Source organism: Lepidochelys kempii, chromosome 1 (assembly GCF_965140265.1).
Source record: "Lepidochelys kempii isolate rLepKem1 chromosome 1, rLepKem1.hap2, whole genome shotgun sequence".
In the NCBI taxonomy this organism is placed as follows: domain Eukaryota; kingdom Metazoa; phylum Chordata; order Testudines; family Cheloniidae; genus Lepidochelys; species Lepidochelys kempii.
The window spans coordinates 326,299,108-326,318,763 of record NC_133256.1 but is presented as its reverse complement, the minus strand read 5'-3'; the positions used below and the strand labels follow the sequence as shown (position 1 = coordinate 326,318,763).

Genomic DNA, 19,656 nt, shown 5'->3' with positions numbered 1-19,656 from the left:
AAAAATGTCCATTCTATTTTGTACAAAATGTTCTTGGTTGGAGTTAATGACTGTAGAGACATCTGTTATCTGAGAATAAGCAAGAGTTCTTATTTAAAAAAAAATCACTAAGTCTTGACCAAATGTAGAGAGTTTATGTATTACATGCCGTTTATAAAAGTTGTAAAACAGACAAAGAAACAAAGGTAAAGGACTTGTACTGTGAAAAAATTTTGGCAGCAAAAGATGAAACCATGCAAACTGGATTTACTAGTAGTGGGTTTCTCCCAACTCTGCATATGACAACATCTTTGTGATTTTCACTTAGTCTTCTTTTAGAATCTAATTTATATTAATGCAGAAGATGCTTCCAAGAGATGAACTGCAAAAACAGGTGGCTGCAAATTATTCGTACACACTTGGGGCGGGATTTTCAAAAGTGCTCTGCGTTGGCCTACTTCTACCATTGGCCTAACTTTTACCAATGAATTCAATGATAAAACCTTCAGAACATTTGAAAATCCTCCTCCTTAATCTTTTACTAAAACTCTGGACAAAAATAATCAATCAGTCATATAATATATATTGAATGGAGTTTTGGTTTAAATAGAAAGCTATTGTTCAGTCACTGGAAAAAGTGGTTGACATTATTGCCCAGCGGAGTTGGTTTTCCAATCTGTTTCTTTATGAATTAAATGCTTCCAGTTAAATGCTGCATATTATACCATTTAGAAATGACTGTTTTCCTTCAGTTACTCTGCTGAGGCTTCTCTTTCAGTTCATATGATTCTTTCAGCAAGTAGAATTGCTCCAGCAGTAATAGAAGAATCCACCTTAGATAAATATATGTGAAATGTATGTGAAAACTGTTCTCACTTTTCACAGATATCCCTCACATTTGTAGCGTAATCACTAATCCCTTCCAGGCCAGGACTTATGGGAAACCTATGTGTTGATTATCACCAGACAGCGTGTTTGTTTAATATTTGAGCTACACTGCTACGGATAACTAGAGGGCCACCTAACCGCATCAACAGCCCGACTACAGAATCACCTTTTTATTCACTACAACTCGGTCCTGTCTCTTTTGTATTATCATGGACATAGTAATATTGACTAAAAACCTGTTTTTATTCAGAACAAATTTTGGGGCATGTGGGTGTAAGTAAATTATTTTCATATGCATAGGGGCAGCTGTTAGTTACTTCTCTATTCAAATTGTCTAACACTTTCCATTACAAACAATTCTAGCAACCTTTTCTTTGAAAAACTCTCAGACCTCCATAGTTTGCTGCAGGCCTTTGAAATTCACCCATAAGAACCTCCTCCAGCTAAAAAAGTGCTTTTTCTTCGGCTCATGAAGTTCTTCTGAAACCTTGTTGAGATCAAAACTGTTAAAAGTATCACCATTTCCCTTTTTTCACTTGCCTTCCTCAGGTAGCATGACAAAATTGTAACTGACTACAAAAATTCTAACACTGGATCCATCTTGCTTCCAAAACTGCAGCAGCACTGGGAGAACCTAGAGCAGCTAGGGGAGAATAAAGCAGGGAAAGAGTTGGGCTCCCCCAAGCAATCTCATGGTCCTAACATATGGCCCCAACTCTGGGTGGCACCTAATAGGGCAGGAACCCTTACAACTCATGGTGGGGGGAGGGAAAAGTATGGTGTTTCCCCTAGACCCAAACATGGTGCCAGCAGCCCATCCCCCACTCTGGAGGCATGAGTCCCCCACAACTATGGGGTGGGGTGGAAGGGAAAAAGAGCCTGTCAGGGTTCCCTCCCCTACCTGAACTCTAGGGTACAGATGAGGGGACCCCCATGAAAGACCCCGTAAGCTTATTTCTACCAGCTTAGGTTAAAACTTCCCCAAGGCACAAATTCTTTGCCCTTGTATGCTGCCACCACCAAGTGATTTAACAAAGAATCAGGGAAAGGACCACTTGGAGTTCCTATTCCCCCAAAATATCCCCTCAAGCCCTTACACCCCCTTTCCTGGGGAGGCTTGAGAATAATATCCTAACCAATTGGTTACAAAGTGATCACAGACCCAAACCCCTGGGTCTTAGGACAATGGAGAAATCAGTTAGGTTCTTAAAAGAAGGATTTTATTTAAAAAAAAAGGTAAAAATCACCTCTGTAAAAATCAGGAGGTAAAATAACTTTACAGGGTAACAGAAGATTCAAAAACACAGCAGAACTTCCTCTAGGTTTAGTTTCAAAGTTACAAAAAACAGGAATAAACCTCCCTCCAGCAAAGGAAAATTCACAAGCAGAACAAAAGATAATCTAATACGCCTTGCCTGGATTTTACTTACAATTTTTGTAATATGAGAGACTTTTAGGATGGTTTATAAGGGGAAGGAGTTTTCTGACCTAATGCTTATCTGCTTCCCAAGAGAATACACAAAAACAAAGCCTTCCCCCCCCACACCCAAGTTTTGAAAGTATCTTCTTTCCCCATTGGTTCTTTTGGTCAGGTGCCAACCAGGTTATTTGAGCTTCTTAACCCCTTACAGGTATGGAGGAATTCTAGGCTACCCTTAGCTGTACGGTTATGACAGAGCCAATCCAGGACAATCCCCTGGACAACTACCCAATGGATGTAGCACATGGTGCCAGAGCCTGTTTTTCTCCTGCCCGGGGTAGCAGCCTAATCTGCCACCACCAGCTAACATAATAGTCCTATGTCTCAAGTGGGAAAAGTCTGTGCTACAATGCTGACAACTCAGGGTTCAAACTCTACAGATATGCAATGGAGGAAGGTTTTTACAATTGCAAAGAAAAGTTTGATCTACATTTTTCCCTTAACAAAACCCTAGAAAATTATATAAAAGGCTACATTAAAAGAATGTTATTTAGATCACAGAGTCAAGCTCTCAAATATTAAGAAATGCTAGCTTCATGCTTCCCATGCAATTTTAATTTTGTCCCATTGTACATAGGCACTATGGAACAGTCTTTAACTACATGATCACAAATGATTTTTTCCAACAGGATCTAGGCTTCATTCAGTGCACAGGTTGGATGCACATGCGTGCCCATCTATCATTTCCTAAGGTTCAAGTTTTTGCTTTGTATGTATCACTTTGCTATGTATCACTTATTCGTGTGTGTGTCTGTTTGTTTGTAAAAACAGTGCCAGCAGAGGAGAGATCATTTTCTCTCTAGAGCAGCTCAATATTTCCAGAGGTAAGGAGTATCTGGTCAACTTTCCTGGAAGGGAAAGGTGACCACTCTTGTAGTGTCATGTGTGTGAGAGAATCAGGGTCTTCTTGTGGGAATTGGTTCTCTGTGGAATGCATGCAATTCTGTGCATCTAAGGCATGTCTTTGGGATGGAGACTTTCTGATTGGTTTTCCTTTTTTTTTTTTTTTTACACACACAGTTTAAGGAGCTGATCCAAAGCTCATGGAAGTTATTGACTCCTACAGATTTTGGATCAGGTCCCAGCACACAATATAAAGTCAATTTATTTAAATTGTGTTCACCTTAATTTCTCTACAAAACTAAGTATTTGTTATCTTGAGTTGCAGAATATTTTGAATTACAACAAATACAAGTCTAGGTTTGTTAATCACATTAGACTTACCAAATCCAAAAGCGCTAGAGCCACCAATACTTTGTGAAGCCTGAACGCTGGTAGACGTATAGAGTCCTGTTACCAGTAAGCCATCGAAGAATGTACTTGTCGAAATAGTCACTGAAATGAAAGATATAAAAATTCTGTAAGGACCACTCAATTGTGTGCTGAGTTCTCTACTCTTTCTAATGACAAGATTCTGCCATCCTTACTTCATTGACTAAAAACCTTGCTACACACACACACGCACATGCACACAGTGGTTCTTCTCATGGAGAAGCACAACTAGATAAATAAGAGTAGCAGACTCTTGGAGCTCAAATAATGAACTTCACTTCTGTGTAAGAAACTGTCCTGAAATACTACTCTCACTACATATACAATGATTTAGAGACTGTAAATTAGTTTGCAAATGTAAATTTCACAAATATCGTTGCTCAATATCTAATCAGGGTTCCTGATTTTGGAATTTATTTTTAATATTTTTTCAGGGTTTATTTTTAGCAAAGAGACTGTATTTAGAAGAAAACAATTGGTGTTTGTTATTTTTTACTCCTAAATTAATCATAAATCATTTATCATTAATAATCTGTCACATGAAATGGACACAATTGAGAATTACAGCATCAGGATTTGAAATTAACATCAGAAAGGTCACTCATCTCTATCCGATAAGCTCCTTTTCCTAGAAGGCAAAAAAACTCATATTAAACTAAATGAACTGGTTTTTAGAAAATTTCAACATCACCGTCAGTAGAACATGTGGTTTACAGCTGGCTGTCAAGACCACAGAATAAACGACATAAGCAATAAAATAATTAAGGTTTATAGTATCGCTCTTTCTGGATTTCAAATGTGTGCTACATGACAATAGTAATACACTTTAGTGTATTAAGCAGTTAAGTCATATACGCACATAGGTCATTATAGACCAAGTATATTAAAATAATCCACTGGAGAATTTTAAAAAATATTCTTAGCTATATCAGTTAAAACCATTGTCCCGATTTTCTTGACACTTGCAATTTTCAGCTGAAAATGCATATTATTTAGGAAGGCATTGAACACTGAAAAAACAACAACAATTCACAATTTTTGCAGTTTATTCTGTAAACATTCATCCTCAGGTTTTTGCTTTGATGTCTTATCAGATGTTATCAATTTAAACAGAAAATCCTATGTACAATCTGCTTGAATGTTCTATCCTAAAACGGCCAGAACTATTAAGTGACAAGTTTGTTTCTATTTTGTAAATGCAATATACATAGCAATAGCCTCTATGCCTGGAATGACCTCGCTGATCCCGTAATGCCATACAACCTCCTTTGCCTCTTTAAAATCTATTGTCAAAAACACATTTCTTCTGACAGTTTCTAACACTTGCCCATATACCTATATATTTTTTTAAAATGGAACTAACGTAAAGCACAAAAACTAAAGCAAGCAACTAAACTATCTATCAGGTAAATCTCCCACCCCCTCGTGTGTCTTGGTGTTTGTTTGTAATCTACTTTGTAAAATCCGTTTTTCTAAAGTGTCTGTAAACCATGTTTTACACCTATAGCTGTGTATAAAGAACAAAGACCAGCAATTTCATGGAGGCTATCAAAGGCCCAGTTCCTGCAAAGGGGTGCATACAGGCAGACATTTGCAACAGTGAATAGTTCCATTGAGTTGATTGATGTCCCACACAACTTTTTGCATGATAGAGACCTTAGTAACTATTACAGGTTCCTCTTCCACCCACCTCATACACAGAGCTCAACGATGGACTATAGTCTCTGATCACTTCAGACTCCCTTATCCTCCAAACTTTTTTGGTTCTAAATATCTGGCCAGATAGGGCAAACATACTCTCCACCCCAATGTAGTCCTTTCTTACTCCTGCTAGAAATGCCATGTGCTGGGGATGACTCAGTAACTGAAGCGGGGATAGGTGGTGAGGTGCTGGTTCAGGGTTCTGTCCAGTAACCATATAAATCAGTGTCATGTTAAGACATTCCTAGTACATTCAGCAGCAGGACTAGTCTGTTGTTCTGGCTGTATCGTCATCAGTCTTCAGTGGTTAATCTGTGGTACGCATTCATACCAGTTGTTTTGGGGGGTTGGTTTTTTTTATTAGTTGGACCTGTAAAAACAACAGGGAGAATGCTGTTTTGGTTTTTAACTAGAGGATTAACATCCAGTGTGTTTAATTTACTCCTAAATAATTTACATTTAGATTATCTGTATTTATTCTAAAATTCAATAGTACTATGAATAATTCCAGGACAAAGAAAAACTCCCATGAAGTTTAACAGGAGTTTCACCTGAGTAAAGAGAGCAGGTTCAGAACCCTAATCTCCATTCTACATTGCATCCCCTCATAACATACATGTCAAAACAAACAAACAAAAACAAATGAGAAGCAGACCACAAAAGCAACAAGATTTCCATAAAGTAAAATAATTTTGAAAACAAAAATAAAATAAAATAAAAAATAAAAAACAATGAATTCTCCTTTCATCCGATGTTGAAGTAGTGAATTTTGCAGGGTTTATTCTTTCCTTTGTACTTTTTAGTCTGGAAAAAGGAAAATGTATGCTCTAAATTATGCTTAAGCTTTATTTTTGAAGACTAGAAAAAACAGTGGGTGAAAAGCATTGATCATAGAATCATAGAATATCAGGGTTGGAAGGGACCTCAGGAGGTCATCTAGTCCAACCCCCTGCTCAAAGCAGGACCGAGTAAGGGCACTGGGCCAGTTCTCTGCTGCCATTTTGTTTCACTGTGAGGTAGCCTTATTCTTTCTTGAATAAATGGTGAGCACTCTCTCTGGGACAGAAGGGATATATTACAATGCCCATATTTGATTTTGGACATATTTGCATGATCACCAATCCCCAGTTTACATGTACATGTAATGGATCAATTTTCATTGCTGAATAGTATCCAACACAGTATGGTTTCCCCATTAAGCCCCTGGAAAACTGCAGATTGCCTTGAAACACTTTTTAATGGAGCACTAAATTGTTGTTATACATTTGTAATACATTGTAGAATAATTTCAGAATTAGTTCTATAAGAGAAAATAATAAGAGTGACATTCTCAGAAGGTGTGAATGACAAAAAAGAAGAGTGACATTCTTTTAGGACTTATCTCAGTCCAATGGGGAAGACATCAAATAGTTCATCTCAAATGAAAGACAATATGTTGTATTACATATTAGTACTAACAATCATGAATACGAAAGCTATGCTAACGTACAGCCCAAAGTACAGGACTCTGATTTTATATCAGGGACAGGGACTTGTTATTACACGTTATTTTGCCTTCTGTGCTCCAGAACAGCAGCAAAATAATCATTTTTCAGTCATTTGTTTCAGCCCATATAGTGGCTTGCTTGTTAAACAGTCAACAGCGTTTCTTCGCAGCCTGGAGGAGGGTGGAGTGGGAATTAAAGTCTAGGCCGGGGTAGTCAACAGGAAGACTGCAGGCCAAATTTGAATCAGACATTTCTGAACAGACTCCACAATCTTTTTATTTACTTATTACTATCATTATTATTGTTGTTTGGGGTGGGGAGTAGTATTATTTTCTCTGGAGTCTGGACCTTTACTATATCTTAACCAAGAAATTTGGACCCCTGACAAAAAAAATAATTGACTACCCCTGGCCTAGACCAAGGCCTACCTGGGGGTAGGGAGTCGCCTCAGCCCTGCAAGTGGTGGCTGTCTCCCTGCTGCAGCTGTTTTGTGAGACAGTGGCCTGAGAGAGATTGTGGGTACCTAGCAAAGAGTGTAGGAAATCCCTTCACTCAACTTTATTCCCCCCCACCAGCCCCACCAAAATACTCTTCCTCATGGGATAACCAGGGGAGCAAGAAATGTACCTCTCACTTCCCTGGCCACATTACTGCGAGGAGCCATGGATCTGCAACTGGGGAGTTGGGACCCACTGGGCTGCCTCCAAGAACTGTGCTGCAGGCATCAATCCAGCTGAGTGGTGGGATGCCACCACATGCTGCCACTGAGAATGCGAACAGGCTGCCAAAAGCTGCTGGCAGCCTGCCTAGAAGGGAAACAGATCAGCAGGGGCTAGAGGGGGAAGCTGGTTTGATTCCCTCTTCACACACAGATCACCAGGGCAATGAGGAGAGTCATGTGAGAAAGTCATTGGAAGAAGGAAGCTCATAGGCAAACAGGTCATAGCTCCACACAGGAAGCCCCCACCTACCCTCAGATAGCCTAGTGACCAAAAAGGGAGTGACAGACTGAGAGCAGGATATCTTTCCCTGAGAATCTGACCAGAGGCGCCAGCTTCCTCTGGGCCCCGGGGGTGCTCAGCTCCCTCCCTCCTCCCCCACCTGCCCCCAAACCCTCACCCCCGCCTGGCCTCTTCTCACCCCAATTCCTCTACTGTCAGCAAATAGCCATGAAACCCACTGGCAAAGCATGTACCTCATCCCCCTCTAGTGTCAGTCCATGTAGAGGAAGACAACCTACTATAGCAACAGTTACTCGATTAGTTCAAATGCCAGAGATCCATGTAGTGGATATAAAAGTTCCAACCTTGCCAATGACACACGTGAGTGTCAATATGATGCCACACAATTGAATTTGTTTTTTCAGTTTGCTTTTTTTAAAAGCCTAGCAAGTTCACACAAAAAACGATGTTAGACGAACATTAAGGTTGTACGGTCAAGTATTCAAAAAGGTAGAAAATGCCAGAATTACATGATCACATACTATTTTTCCACAGGATTATAGTAAATAAAATATATCAGTTCCAATTTCTGATAAGGTGTCCTGAAATCTGAATGTCCAGGAAACAATCAATAATGGTCAGCACTTAAGCAGAGCTCTACATCTTCAAAACATGTAATAAACAGCAACTAAATAGTAAAATGTATACATATAGGTCTGATCCTGCAAGATGCTGAGCATCCTTAGAGAGCTGCTGAGTACATTTCACGGGAAGCAGAGGATTTTTGACAGCTTCTCTCAGGAGATTCTTAGAAGATGACTTCCCATGAGTGGCCTTTATGTTAGCAGGAATCAGACCTAAATTTGGTGCCTCCTTTGGAATTAAGAACTAGAAAGCTCAAGCAACGCTTGCAACTATTGCATCTCAAGGGACAATCAGATGGCCAAGAAGCTGCCTGGAAGCAGACTGCATCTGGATGTAATAGTATCACACAAGAGATAGATGACATTTTCAAATTGTATTTAGTCATAGGTGTTTCTAAGGCACTCATCACTATAGTACTGGAGCTATGCTTCATCTATATTTCCAATATTTTATGAAGAAAATAATAAGGCATGCCTTTAATTCTTTTTTAAACAGTTGATTGTCTTTTTGCCTTCAATGTCTAGATTCACTGATTCATCAATATGTTGTATATTACCCAATATACAACTCTTTAAACAGAGATGACTCTGGGTGTCTACACTACAAAAAAGACACAGCAGCAAGTCTCAGAACCTGGATCAACTCACTCAGGCTTGTGCTTTGGGGCTAAAAGTAGCAGAGCCTGGGCCCTGAGACCCATCCTCCTCACTGGGTTTCAGATCCCAAGCTCCATCTACACTGCTATTTTTAGCCCCATAACATGAGCCCAAGTCACCTGACCCAGGTTCTGAGACTCACTGTTGTGTGTGTGTGTGTGTGTGGGGGGGGTATTTTTGTTTTGTTTTAGTTTGTTTCTGAGGCCTGAGATACCCTTTGGGTTCAATGATTTTGAGAGTCATGTAGTCCTCTTTGCTGTCACTGAAATCAGTAGATTTTCAGCAGCAGTTACTGGGAATCACTGACCTCTAGAATTGCAACAATTTGTGCACCCTTATTCAGCATCCCACAGGATCAAGCTCTTATCTAGGATACTTATTATGGACTAGATTGCAACATTACAATCTGCTGTGGTCGAGGAAGAGATCACATAATGAACTGTGCCTCACACCTTCTTGTCAACTATCTAAATGGGCCATCTTGATTATCACTACAAAAGTTTTTTTTCTCCTGCTGATAATAGCTCATCTTAATTAGCCTCTCTCCCTCTTCCTCTCTCTCTCTATATATCTTCTTACTATATGTTCCATTCTATGCATCCGATGAAGTGGGCTGTAGCCCAACAAAGCTTATGCTCGAATAAATTTGTTAGTCTCTAAGGTGCCACAAGTACTCCTGTTCTTTTTGTGAGAGTCACAGTTCACTGATTTCCCCCTTGTTCCTGGAGCAAACTCATTTACAACAGACCTTGGTCAACAGATTCTTCCCCTGCCATACCAGTTCCTCATTCCTGCCCACGTGACGGGGGTGCAGCAGCCTCCTCCATTCTGCCCCCATCCCACACCAATCCTGTGGCATTTCAGACCTTGCCTTATTCTCTCTCCTTCACCTCTTCTCCATTCTGCTTCCCATCCTCGCCTGTTGCTACTGCTGCTGCCCTTGCCCCAGGGCTTCGTGCTAGCTGGGCACCACAGTGGCCTCTAGAAGGAGCAGCAGCTCTTGCCTGCTGCCTGGCTGGATGTGTCTGAATCCAGCTGTGAAAAAACAGCCCCCTGAGCGCAGCAAGTTTCAGTGCTGTAAAGCACCAGTGTAGACAGTGCCCCAGCACCGGGAGCTGCGCCCCTCGTGCAGGTGGTTTTTTCAGAGCACTGGGAGAGCTCTCTCCCAGCGCTGGTGCCACGGCCACGCAAGCCACATTAAAACGCTGCCCCAGCAACGCTTTAACATTGCCAGTGTAGACTAGCCCTAAGAAACAGAAGAAGGGATAGATACTTATATTACACTGCTGAGAACTCTGGCGTCTCTCTGTAACTCTGAGATGTTAATGGTGCCCTAATTAGAGACAGGATCTTTTGTGGGACACATGATTTCATCTTAAAGGAGAGATTGTTGAAAGAAACTGATCTAATCCTATGGAAATGCCTCCAAAATAGCAAAGGCAGCAAAAACTGTCTGGGAAAGGATCAAAACAAGGACAGCCACTAGTGCAGAACAAGTATGACGGTTCAGCTAAAGGAACCCAGCATGCAAGACAGAGACAGACTGACTGGGAATGCAGGCATCCCAGTCTATATACAGTGAAAAGCAATACAAAATGCAGAAAGAAAAATGCCCAGCTTATGGACAACTGTGAAAGGGGCCTGGGAAATAGAACCACTTTATAGTCCAATGCCACAGCTACCCCAGGAAGAAAAAAAAGCAACAGTACATGCAGTGATTGAGAAAGAGACTTCCAGTGAAGATATCAGCAGCGTAACTTTAGCAGATCCAAAGGCTCTCAATGAACATGCACGGCAGAAGAAGGCTATCAGGCACTCAACTGCCATATTTGCACTTATGCTATTGGATCAATGATCAGTTTGATTCCAGCTGCACTGCTAAGACAGCTGCAATGTAATCCCAGCAACACTGATAAGCAACAATATTACACTAGAGAAGTATGACCTGGTGCTGATGATGTACAATAAAACTATTCAGAAGCCAGTGGGTAAACACAGACAATTGATAAGAAACTCATGAAACAAAAGGCATTATTGTTTTGAGTTCTAGTAGTTCACAACCAGGAATACCACCTACTGCTGGGCAGTGGGGCCATGCAAGCCATGAATTCGATTGCAGTACAACTCCAGAATATAGCCATTGTGACAGAGAAGGAAGAACAGTTACTGTGGGCCTGTCCAGCATTCTAACATTAATGGCATATTCCAAAGAGATGAACACCTAGAGTGTAAGCTGAGGTTGTAAACAGACCCCCACGTTAAGCCATGAGACTAATAAAACAGTAGGCCAGATGCAGAAACTAAAGAAGGAACTTGCAAGCCTGTAAAGAAGCATCATTACACCTGTTGAAACCAGCACAGAGTGGATCAACTGCCTCTCAGTGGTGAGAAAATCTTCAGGAAAACTGAGGATTTGCACCAACCCAAAACCAATGAAAAGAGCACTGAAAAGAAGTCACTACCCATTATCAATGATTGAGTATATACACCCAATTTCTCCAGAGCAAAAACATTCATTCTTTGTGATGTGAAGAACGGGTTCTGATATATCAAGCTGTATGAGCCATCCAGCCACCTGACAGACTTTGCTGCATATTTTAGCAGTTATTGTTGGATATGAATGCCAGTGCTTAATTTGTGCCAATAAATTGTGCTGAGCCCTGGCATCTCTAGGCTTGGCAGTTCATAGTCCCGGCACCTCTGGGCTTGCTGCATCAGTTATGAAAGTAATAAAAATTGCTTGATCCTAGTCACCTCTTTCATTACTAATTAAGCAGTGACGAAGGCTTCTGGGCATTAGCCTGGCCCCAGAGGTGTTCCAGTGTAAACTGAACCAGGCACTAGAGGTACTCCCAGACACCAAGACTGTAGCTGATGACATTCATATTGTAGCAGAAGGAAATGGCAAGGAAGAGGCAATCCAGGACCATGATACCAAGCTGCAACAACTCCTAAATAGGTGCCTGGTGGCGTGGAATGCTAGGCTGAGTTCAGACAAGCTGAAGCTGAGGAGAACCCTAGTCCCCTACATTATGCATCTGCTACCTGAGGGATTCTGGCTGTACCCTGAAGACTCAGAGCCATTAAGGAAATGCCCAGCCAAAGAATATGAAGGGATTTATAGGGATGCCAACTAGCTTTCCAGAATCTGTTCATGACTATCAGGAGCCTGTGAAGCCTTGAAACAGTTAACACACAATGATGCTGAGTGAGAATGGTCAGACACCCACGAACAAGCATTTGAAAGAACAAAGAAAATCATAAGCGAGACACTACTCCTGAAGTAGTACAACCCTGCAGAGCAGCTAGAGCTACAGTGTGATGCCTCAGAAGAAGCCAGAAGCCCATCACATTTGCAAGTAGATCCCTGACAGATACAGAATGGGGATGTGCTCAGACAGAAAAGGAGCTACTGGCTGCGCTTTCTGGAACAATTCCACCATTTCACCTTTGTGCACAAGCTGGATGTGCAGCCTGATCACAAGCCATTCAAAAGCATCTTGAAGAAGCCACTGTTGAGTTCATGCAAGCGACTCCAACGCATGTAATTGAGACTCCAGTGCAATGGGATGAAGATAAGGTGCTGCCCTGGAAAGTCACTACTGGTGGCAGATACCCTGAGCAGGACATAACTTCCAGAGTACAACACAGATGGCTCTGTGGAACAGGAGACAGTCTATCAACATGCTAAAATATCACTGCATCTCTTCTGGAAGGCACCAGGCATTCCAACACAGCACCGAACAGGATGGGTTGCTACAGGCAGTAAAACATTCATACTCTAGGGCTGGCCAGATCGCAAAGTACAAGTGTCATAGGAGGCTATTCCCTATTATCAGGTGAGGGATGAGCTGTGTGCACAAGATGGGATTTTGTTTAAAAGGAATTGAGCAGTAATCCCTTCTGATTTAAATGCTGACACGAGAGAGAAACACTCTACACACCTGGGGATACAGGCATGCCTGAGATGAGCCAGGGAGTGCATCTACCTGACAGACATGAATTCCAAATGAGAGCATATGTGCAACAGTGGAGGTATGCAAAGAGTATAATGATCAACAGAAGGAGACCTTCAGCCTCATGAAATCCTAACCCAACCCTGGAAAAAAAATCAGAACAGATCAGTTTACTTTAGCAGGAATTACATTTTCACGGTAAACGACAGCTCTAGTTTCCGGGAGGTAGACTATCTGGATGACACTCAGGCAAGAACTATGATCTGGAAACCAAAAGGTTTTTGCAAGGTATGGCATGCCTGACACTATGCTCAGACAATGGGTACACCACAGCAGAATTCCAACAGTTCAGTGCCAAATGGGACTTTGAGCATAAAATGTCTTCTCTTGGGTACCCACAAAGCAACAGGGAGAGTCAGCAGAAGAGACTGATGATAAAGGCAAAAGAGAGGGAGGGATCCTTACCTGGAAATGTTGGATCATCACAATACACCCTCACAGGGACAAGACAGTAGCTTAGGACGGGGACTGATGGGCTGGATAAGTAAGACCCATGAGAGGTAATCTACTGCAGCCCAGAACAGGAATGATGGTCAGGACACAGGAACAGTTAAGAGAATGCCAAGCTAGGCAGACAGTCTGCTACAACAAAGGAGCTAAGGACCCGAGGCCCCTACCTACAGGTGAGCATGTTTGGGTTCAGCCACCAAATAGCCAAACAAAGCAATGGCATAAAGCAACAATCCAAGCTGCAGTTGGGACACAGGCCAAATAAGGTAGCTACAGAGTTAAAACCAAAGAATACTGCAGAGTAGCGGCAGACCCAGGCGGATAGGGCCAAAGGCCAGAAGGATCTAGAGTCTCAGCCATCAGCTCACCTGATGTAATAGAGTCAGAAGAAATGAGGTGTATGAACAACATGGCAAACCAACAGGACACCAACCAACAGAATGAAGACAGCAACAGGGTGGAAACAAGTCACCCACCAACAGCAACAACACGAACTAGGGGCTGACTGGTTTGAAGACCAGCATACTTGAAGGACTGTGAGGCCTAACAGGCTACAATGGGCAGGTGGTAGAGACCATGTCCATAGGGTGGCTATGTACTAGTAACCTCTGGCCCCAGCAAGCACTTGCACATGGCCTAAATGCTAACTGCAGTTGCAGCACCTCTGCACGTAGTTCTCTTAATAAAGAACAAGTTTAGTTTTAGAAACATGGAGTCCTCTCATGTTATTACTCAGCATGCTCTATATGAAACAGGAGCATCATGGTGTACTCTATTTTGTAGAACCCAAGGAAGCGTTCCAGCACTGTACTAATCTATTCTGACTGACTGGGTTTACCTACTATGGGGTCAGATGCTGTCACTGCCTCAGTTTCCCCTTCTTGGGGTTCTCAAAAACTCCATCAAGACTCCTGTGCAAGTCATATTATACCCCTTCTTGTGGTGCAGTTTATTAAAACACAGTTCAAGTGTCAATTTAAATCAAAATATCTTCCCCCAATACCCCAATTTTTTCAATTTTTCCTGGGTTGAAGCAATTCTTTCCCAAAACTAAGGTCCTGCTGCCAGGCACTTCCTCAAGTCTTTTACCTCTAAGGCTGTAGATCCTCTCAAGGTTTCTGACCTGCCCCTTGAGGCATTTCCCGCTGGCTGGTATGGAGAGTCTTTCCCAGTCTTCTCTGACCCTGGGTCCCCTGCAAGTTTTCCTTCCTTGTTGCCTTTGCATCAAGACTTCAGGCCCCAGCTCACCCATTCTCAGCTCATCAGCTCCCTCTGAGCAGAGGCGTTCTACCAGGCCTTCTCTAGAGACCCCTCCCCCATGGTCTGTCTGTCTGTTTGTCTGTCCTATATGAAATCCCTGCCTCTGGGCTACCATCACATGATGCCTGACCCAACCACTGGCCTAGGCCCAATCCCAATTCCATCACCTGCGACTGCCTGACAAGGTACAGAGGCGCTGAACTCAATCCCTTTGAGGGCCAGCCCACCCAGTTACACTTTGATTACATACAACTGTTGGGAAGAACAAAAGAAAATGCACAGTCAAATTGTTGCCAGGTTTTTCTGGCTTTATTAAGTGTTTGGCAAAGTGCTCAGATGCCACAGTGATAAATTTTTTTAAATACTCAGATACATTTTTAAAGCAGTGTCTCTTGACCTTATTTGACCACACCCCCTTCTTTGTGTCTGTAGTAGTTCACACCCCACCCTGCCCCGCCACACAAGAACATATACCAACTAAAAAAAAAAAAAACAACATGCAACTCTCACTAAAATATTAAAAACTGGAAGGCACTGATTCAAGCAGAGCCAATGATTCATTGTAATAAGGGCAAAAGCAAAACTGCAATTCTGGTCTATTCTTACAATTAAATGTGCACACCGCATCATAGCAAACGGATTAACGTACAGATAGCAATGACTTTGTATACTGCTACGCAAGCTTAACAGAAATCCATCAAAATGCACAGCGCCATCTAGAGTCAAATGCACAGCGCCATCTGAGGACCTGATATGTCTGGAGGAATTTTAGCTTCGCGAGTTATTCATTGCTGTGGGTAAAATGTGAGCAGTAAGGTTTTTCCTAAAGCTTCTCACACGCACACACACCCTGAAAACATTCTGTGCCGTCCCCCCTCCCCTGTTTGAGAACCTCTGTTTTAAAGGCATGCATGAATACTGCAAATAAAAATGATAATAAAATATTTATAATTAAAGTGATGTGTGTGTAGTTAGAAGGATCCCAGATGCCCTATAAATTTAGTTACAGTCAGTACCACATTTGTAGAAAAAGTTATTTAAAAACAAATAGTGGCACATATGCTAATAGCAAACTAAACCTGACTACATATAGAAATAATTTTGCTTTCAGGAGAATCCAAAAACATAGGAACCCATCATGATGCATCAGTTCCAAATATGAATTTTAGACACTTCCTAAGGATAGTCTGAATCACAACCCTCGAACCCATCCAACAAAAATAAAAGCAATAAACGTAGGGGGAGGCTTAGTCATACTGGGTACGTATTCTCCCCAGTTTGATGAAGAAAAAGCAGAGGAAAAAATATTGCAGCATTGTTACGTATGGAAAAAATGTCCAGACTGAAGGCAGGCACAGCAGCAACATGACTGGTAAACTTTGATGTGCTTTGGATTAGGCCTTCATGTATCACCTCCACTCCACTGTTACCAGTCTTGACGTCCCCTCCCTGTTCATTTCTTCCATAAATCTATCTAGGCCTTTTCCCAACCCTTCTCATATATGAAAACTCCCTACCTGTTCCAGTTTGTCAAGGCAATATCCCCTTAGTATTCAAAACCTTCCAAAGACTCTCTATTTCCATGATGCCAACAAGAAGCTAGTGAAAAATAGCATTAATTTGTTAAAAAAGAAAACAAACCAAAAAACCACAGAAATTTCCTTCCTCTAGGAAGAGGTTCTCAACCCGCAGCCTGCATGCGGCTCAATTAGTACACAGCTACAGCCCAGCTCAGCTGTATGCTAAAGGCTGCGGGCTCTGGGCTGCCGGCTGCCACACAGCCCCGCACAGCAGGCTTGGGGTCTGGGCTGCTGCGTGGCCCAGCACAGCAGGGTCCGGGTCCGGGGTCCCAGCTGCTGCTCAGCCCCGCACAACGGTGTCTAAGGTTGCGGCGGGGTTTGGGGTTGGAGTCCCTGTCCCCTTCCCCAGACCCGGCTCTCCGCTCCTGGCCCACTCTGTGGAGGGGTCTCTGGGTGGGGGGCACTGGGCATAGGGGTTTGTGGGGGGTGGGGTTAAGTGGGGGCACTGTGGTTCTCAAACTGCAGCCCAGGTAACACTTTGTGGGCCACATATGAAGCCCACAATGATAAATAGGTTGAGAACCACTGCTCTCGACCTTCCAGTGCATCATATATGCTCTGTGTACATCTTATTCAGAGTAATCGGCTTTAGGAGCATGGGCAATCTTTATTTTGTGTCCTGTACAGTGCCAGGAACATTATCGGTGCTTAATAAATGATATACAACACACAATAACGTTATTTCCTTAATATTTGAAAAGTTCCACAGAATGTTGCCAAATGTCTGGATCTCGATTTTGTAGCTCCGTGACAGCTTTTTGAACCCTGAAAATTATAAATAGCATAAGGAATAAACAAATTACTATGGGCATGAAACAAAATTTAGTCAAGAAAAATATCCAACAATAGCTGTCCCTGAAATCAAATGGCCACTAGCAGATGCTGTCAAGAGCCAAAATTGAAATATGCAATTGTATTAGTAATATATAATGCAATATAGTCTCTTATCCAAAGCCCCATAAAGTCAACGGAAACACTCCTGTTGACGTCAAGGAGCTGTGGATCCGGCCTATAATGTTTAGGTACTTTATCTGGTTTTTAAATTCTCAGTATTAGAACAATTTTAATACATTCATTTTACTACACAAAGTGACAAGCTCACATTGGACACTAGCAGAATGACAATAATGTGTTCTAAAACCGGCAGAAAAATTCTATTTTATTTCTTCTAAAATTTAAAAGCAGGTAAACCACTTTAAATCAAATTGTTTTTTTAAAAAAACATATTCCTGCACTGGCCAGCTTTCAGTCTAAAATGATTTTTTGGGCAGCCACATAAACACTTGAACAACAATTCCTAACAGGCCCTCCAACAGACCCTTAATGATAACAGCAGGAACAGCAGTACTGAAATCCAACACATTTATTTTGGTGCTGTATCCAGGCATATAACAACTGTATCAAGACACATCTGTTGGAAGTGATAACACATGCAGCCTTACAGACAGTCAGTTTCAAAAAATGCTTATACTGCAAAAGTAGTCTCAGTGTGTAAACTTTTTATATTCCACCTTGTGGTGGTGGTGGGTGTGTGTACCCAGCAAATACCAACATCACACTAAGTCTGAGTCTGAAATTTGAATTTTGCCATGATTCTATGAATTGAAAAAATTAGATTTTTCTTTGAAAAAAATAATTATTGTGATTAACTTTTAAGTACTGTAAAGCCAGGAACAGTAGTGCAAAGTTACTGACCTCTGTGTTTTAAGCTTTTCAAGTTTATGTGAGGTTGGTTGCTTGATACCCATACATGAAAATTTCATAGTGTTGGCCATGCTCTCAATAAATTATTAAATAGATATGAATATGAGTGTAGTGTTCAGATTTTCAGCAGAGTGGTAAATCCCTTTATTCTCCTGTTCTCAAAAGATAAGCAGCTATTGTCTACATAACTAAGAATAATATCTTTTAAAAAAATAAAGACAACTCAGAAGAGAATAAACATTCTTGTCTGCTGGAAATTTATTATAACCCCATAATCTCAAAATGTTTGCGAGAATTTTTTTTGGTCTTGTTTTTAGCTTAGGAGAGCATGTCAGCTAAGCACAGGCTCTTGAATATGTTTATCTCAGACTAAAAGAATACAAATCCTCTTACAGACACATGAACTGTGATTATGATAAGCAAATAGAGTGGAGTGCATCAGTTCTAGTGACATTGGAGAATAAGGAAACATTTACCAATTAAAATATATAATATGAGGCATAGCTCCAAATATACATAATAGTGCTATCTTTTCTACAGTATATTTTCTTATTTACCAGTTGGAAACGAAACTCTTTGCAGCTTTGTCCTACAATTCTTTTTTTATTATTTTTTAAAATACAATGGGCCAAATTTTCATTTGAGCTAAGCCGTCTTTACATCACCCTGTAGTGTATAGGGGCTTAACTATACACCCATTTACAGGCCCCTTTTCACTGCCAAAGTGGCATAAAGGTGCCTTGTATAAATGAGAAGAAAGTCCAAGCCATTTACTTAGCTTAAGGTGCAACTGCACTATAAAATTTCATACCTGTTTTCCACCATCAGTGTGTCTGCACCAGTGTGAGCAATAGTGTAAGCACAAGTATAGACTAGGGGGCATTTTCAGCACCTTGTTTTGAAAGCCTGCTCTAACTTCAATGGGATTTGTGAATTCTCAATCTCTGAATTTCAGGTCACTTGGATTTACATGCTTAATTTTAGCATACCCTGTTTTGAAAATGTTGGTCCTTCCTCATCAAGCACCATTCATGTCAATAGGATTCCTTATGTGAAATAAACACAGACCTGAGTTAAAGTAAAGAGCTAGGACTCCATCATGGTTTAAGCTAAGGAAAGGAGTGAGAGGTAAAAGTATTACTGACCCCATTTATGTTTAACTTTTGTTCTAGTCTTCTTTACAGAAATGAAGTTTAACTGGTTGGAGGAATAATAATAAAAGCTTTTATACAGCACTTTTCACCCATAGATCTCAAACGCTATACAAAGAAGGCCAGTATCATTATCCCCATTTTACAGATGGGGAAACTAAGCCACAGGATTGAAGTGAGTTGCCCACGGTCACCCAGCAGACCAGTGGCAGAACCAGGAATAGAAGCCAGGTCTGAGTCCCAGTCCAATGCTCTGTCCACTAGGGATGATGATTGCACAGTATTACTATGACACCTTGGTATTGGAGTGACTGACAAGGAATCCAGCCAGTTTAGAAGGAAGAGCCAAAGTAGAAGCAGATAATCATAGAATGAGGCCACAAAGAGGAGATAATGGAGCTCAATGGGGAAATTACTGACAAGGTAGAGAGCATCCAACTCCCTGT

General features: G+C 41.4%; 1 protein-coding gene across 2 annotated transcripts in view; it reads right to left on the bottom strand.

The window, feature by feature from the left end:
- The window catches only part of RELN (reelin), a 449,490-nt gene that overhangs the window by 375,211 nt on the left and 54,623 nt on the right, over positions 1 to 19,656 (bottom strand). For both annotated transcript variants that reach the window (XM_073328520.1, XM_073328521.1), the window contains exon 2: positions 3,572 to 3,682. In XM_073328520.1, coding sequence (XP_073184621.1) covers positions 3,572 to 3,682 — 111 coding nt within the window. The remainder of the gene's footprint in view (positions 1 to 3,571; positions 3,683 to 19,656) is intronic.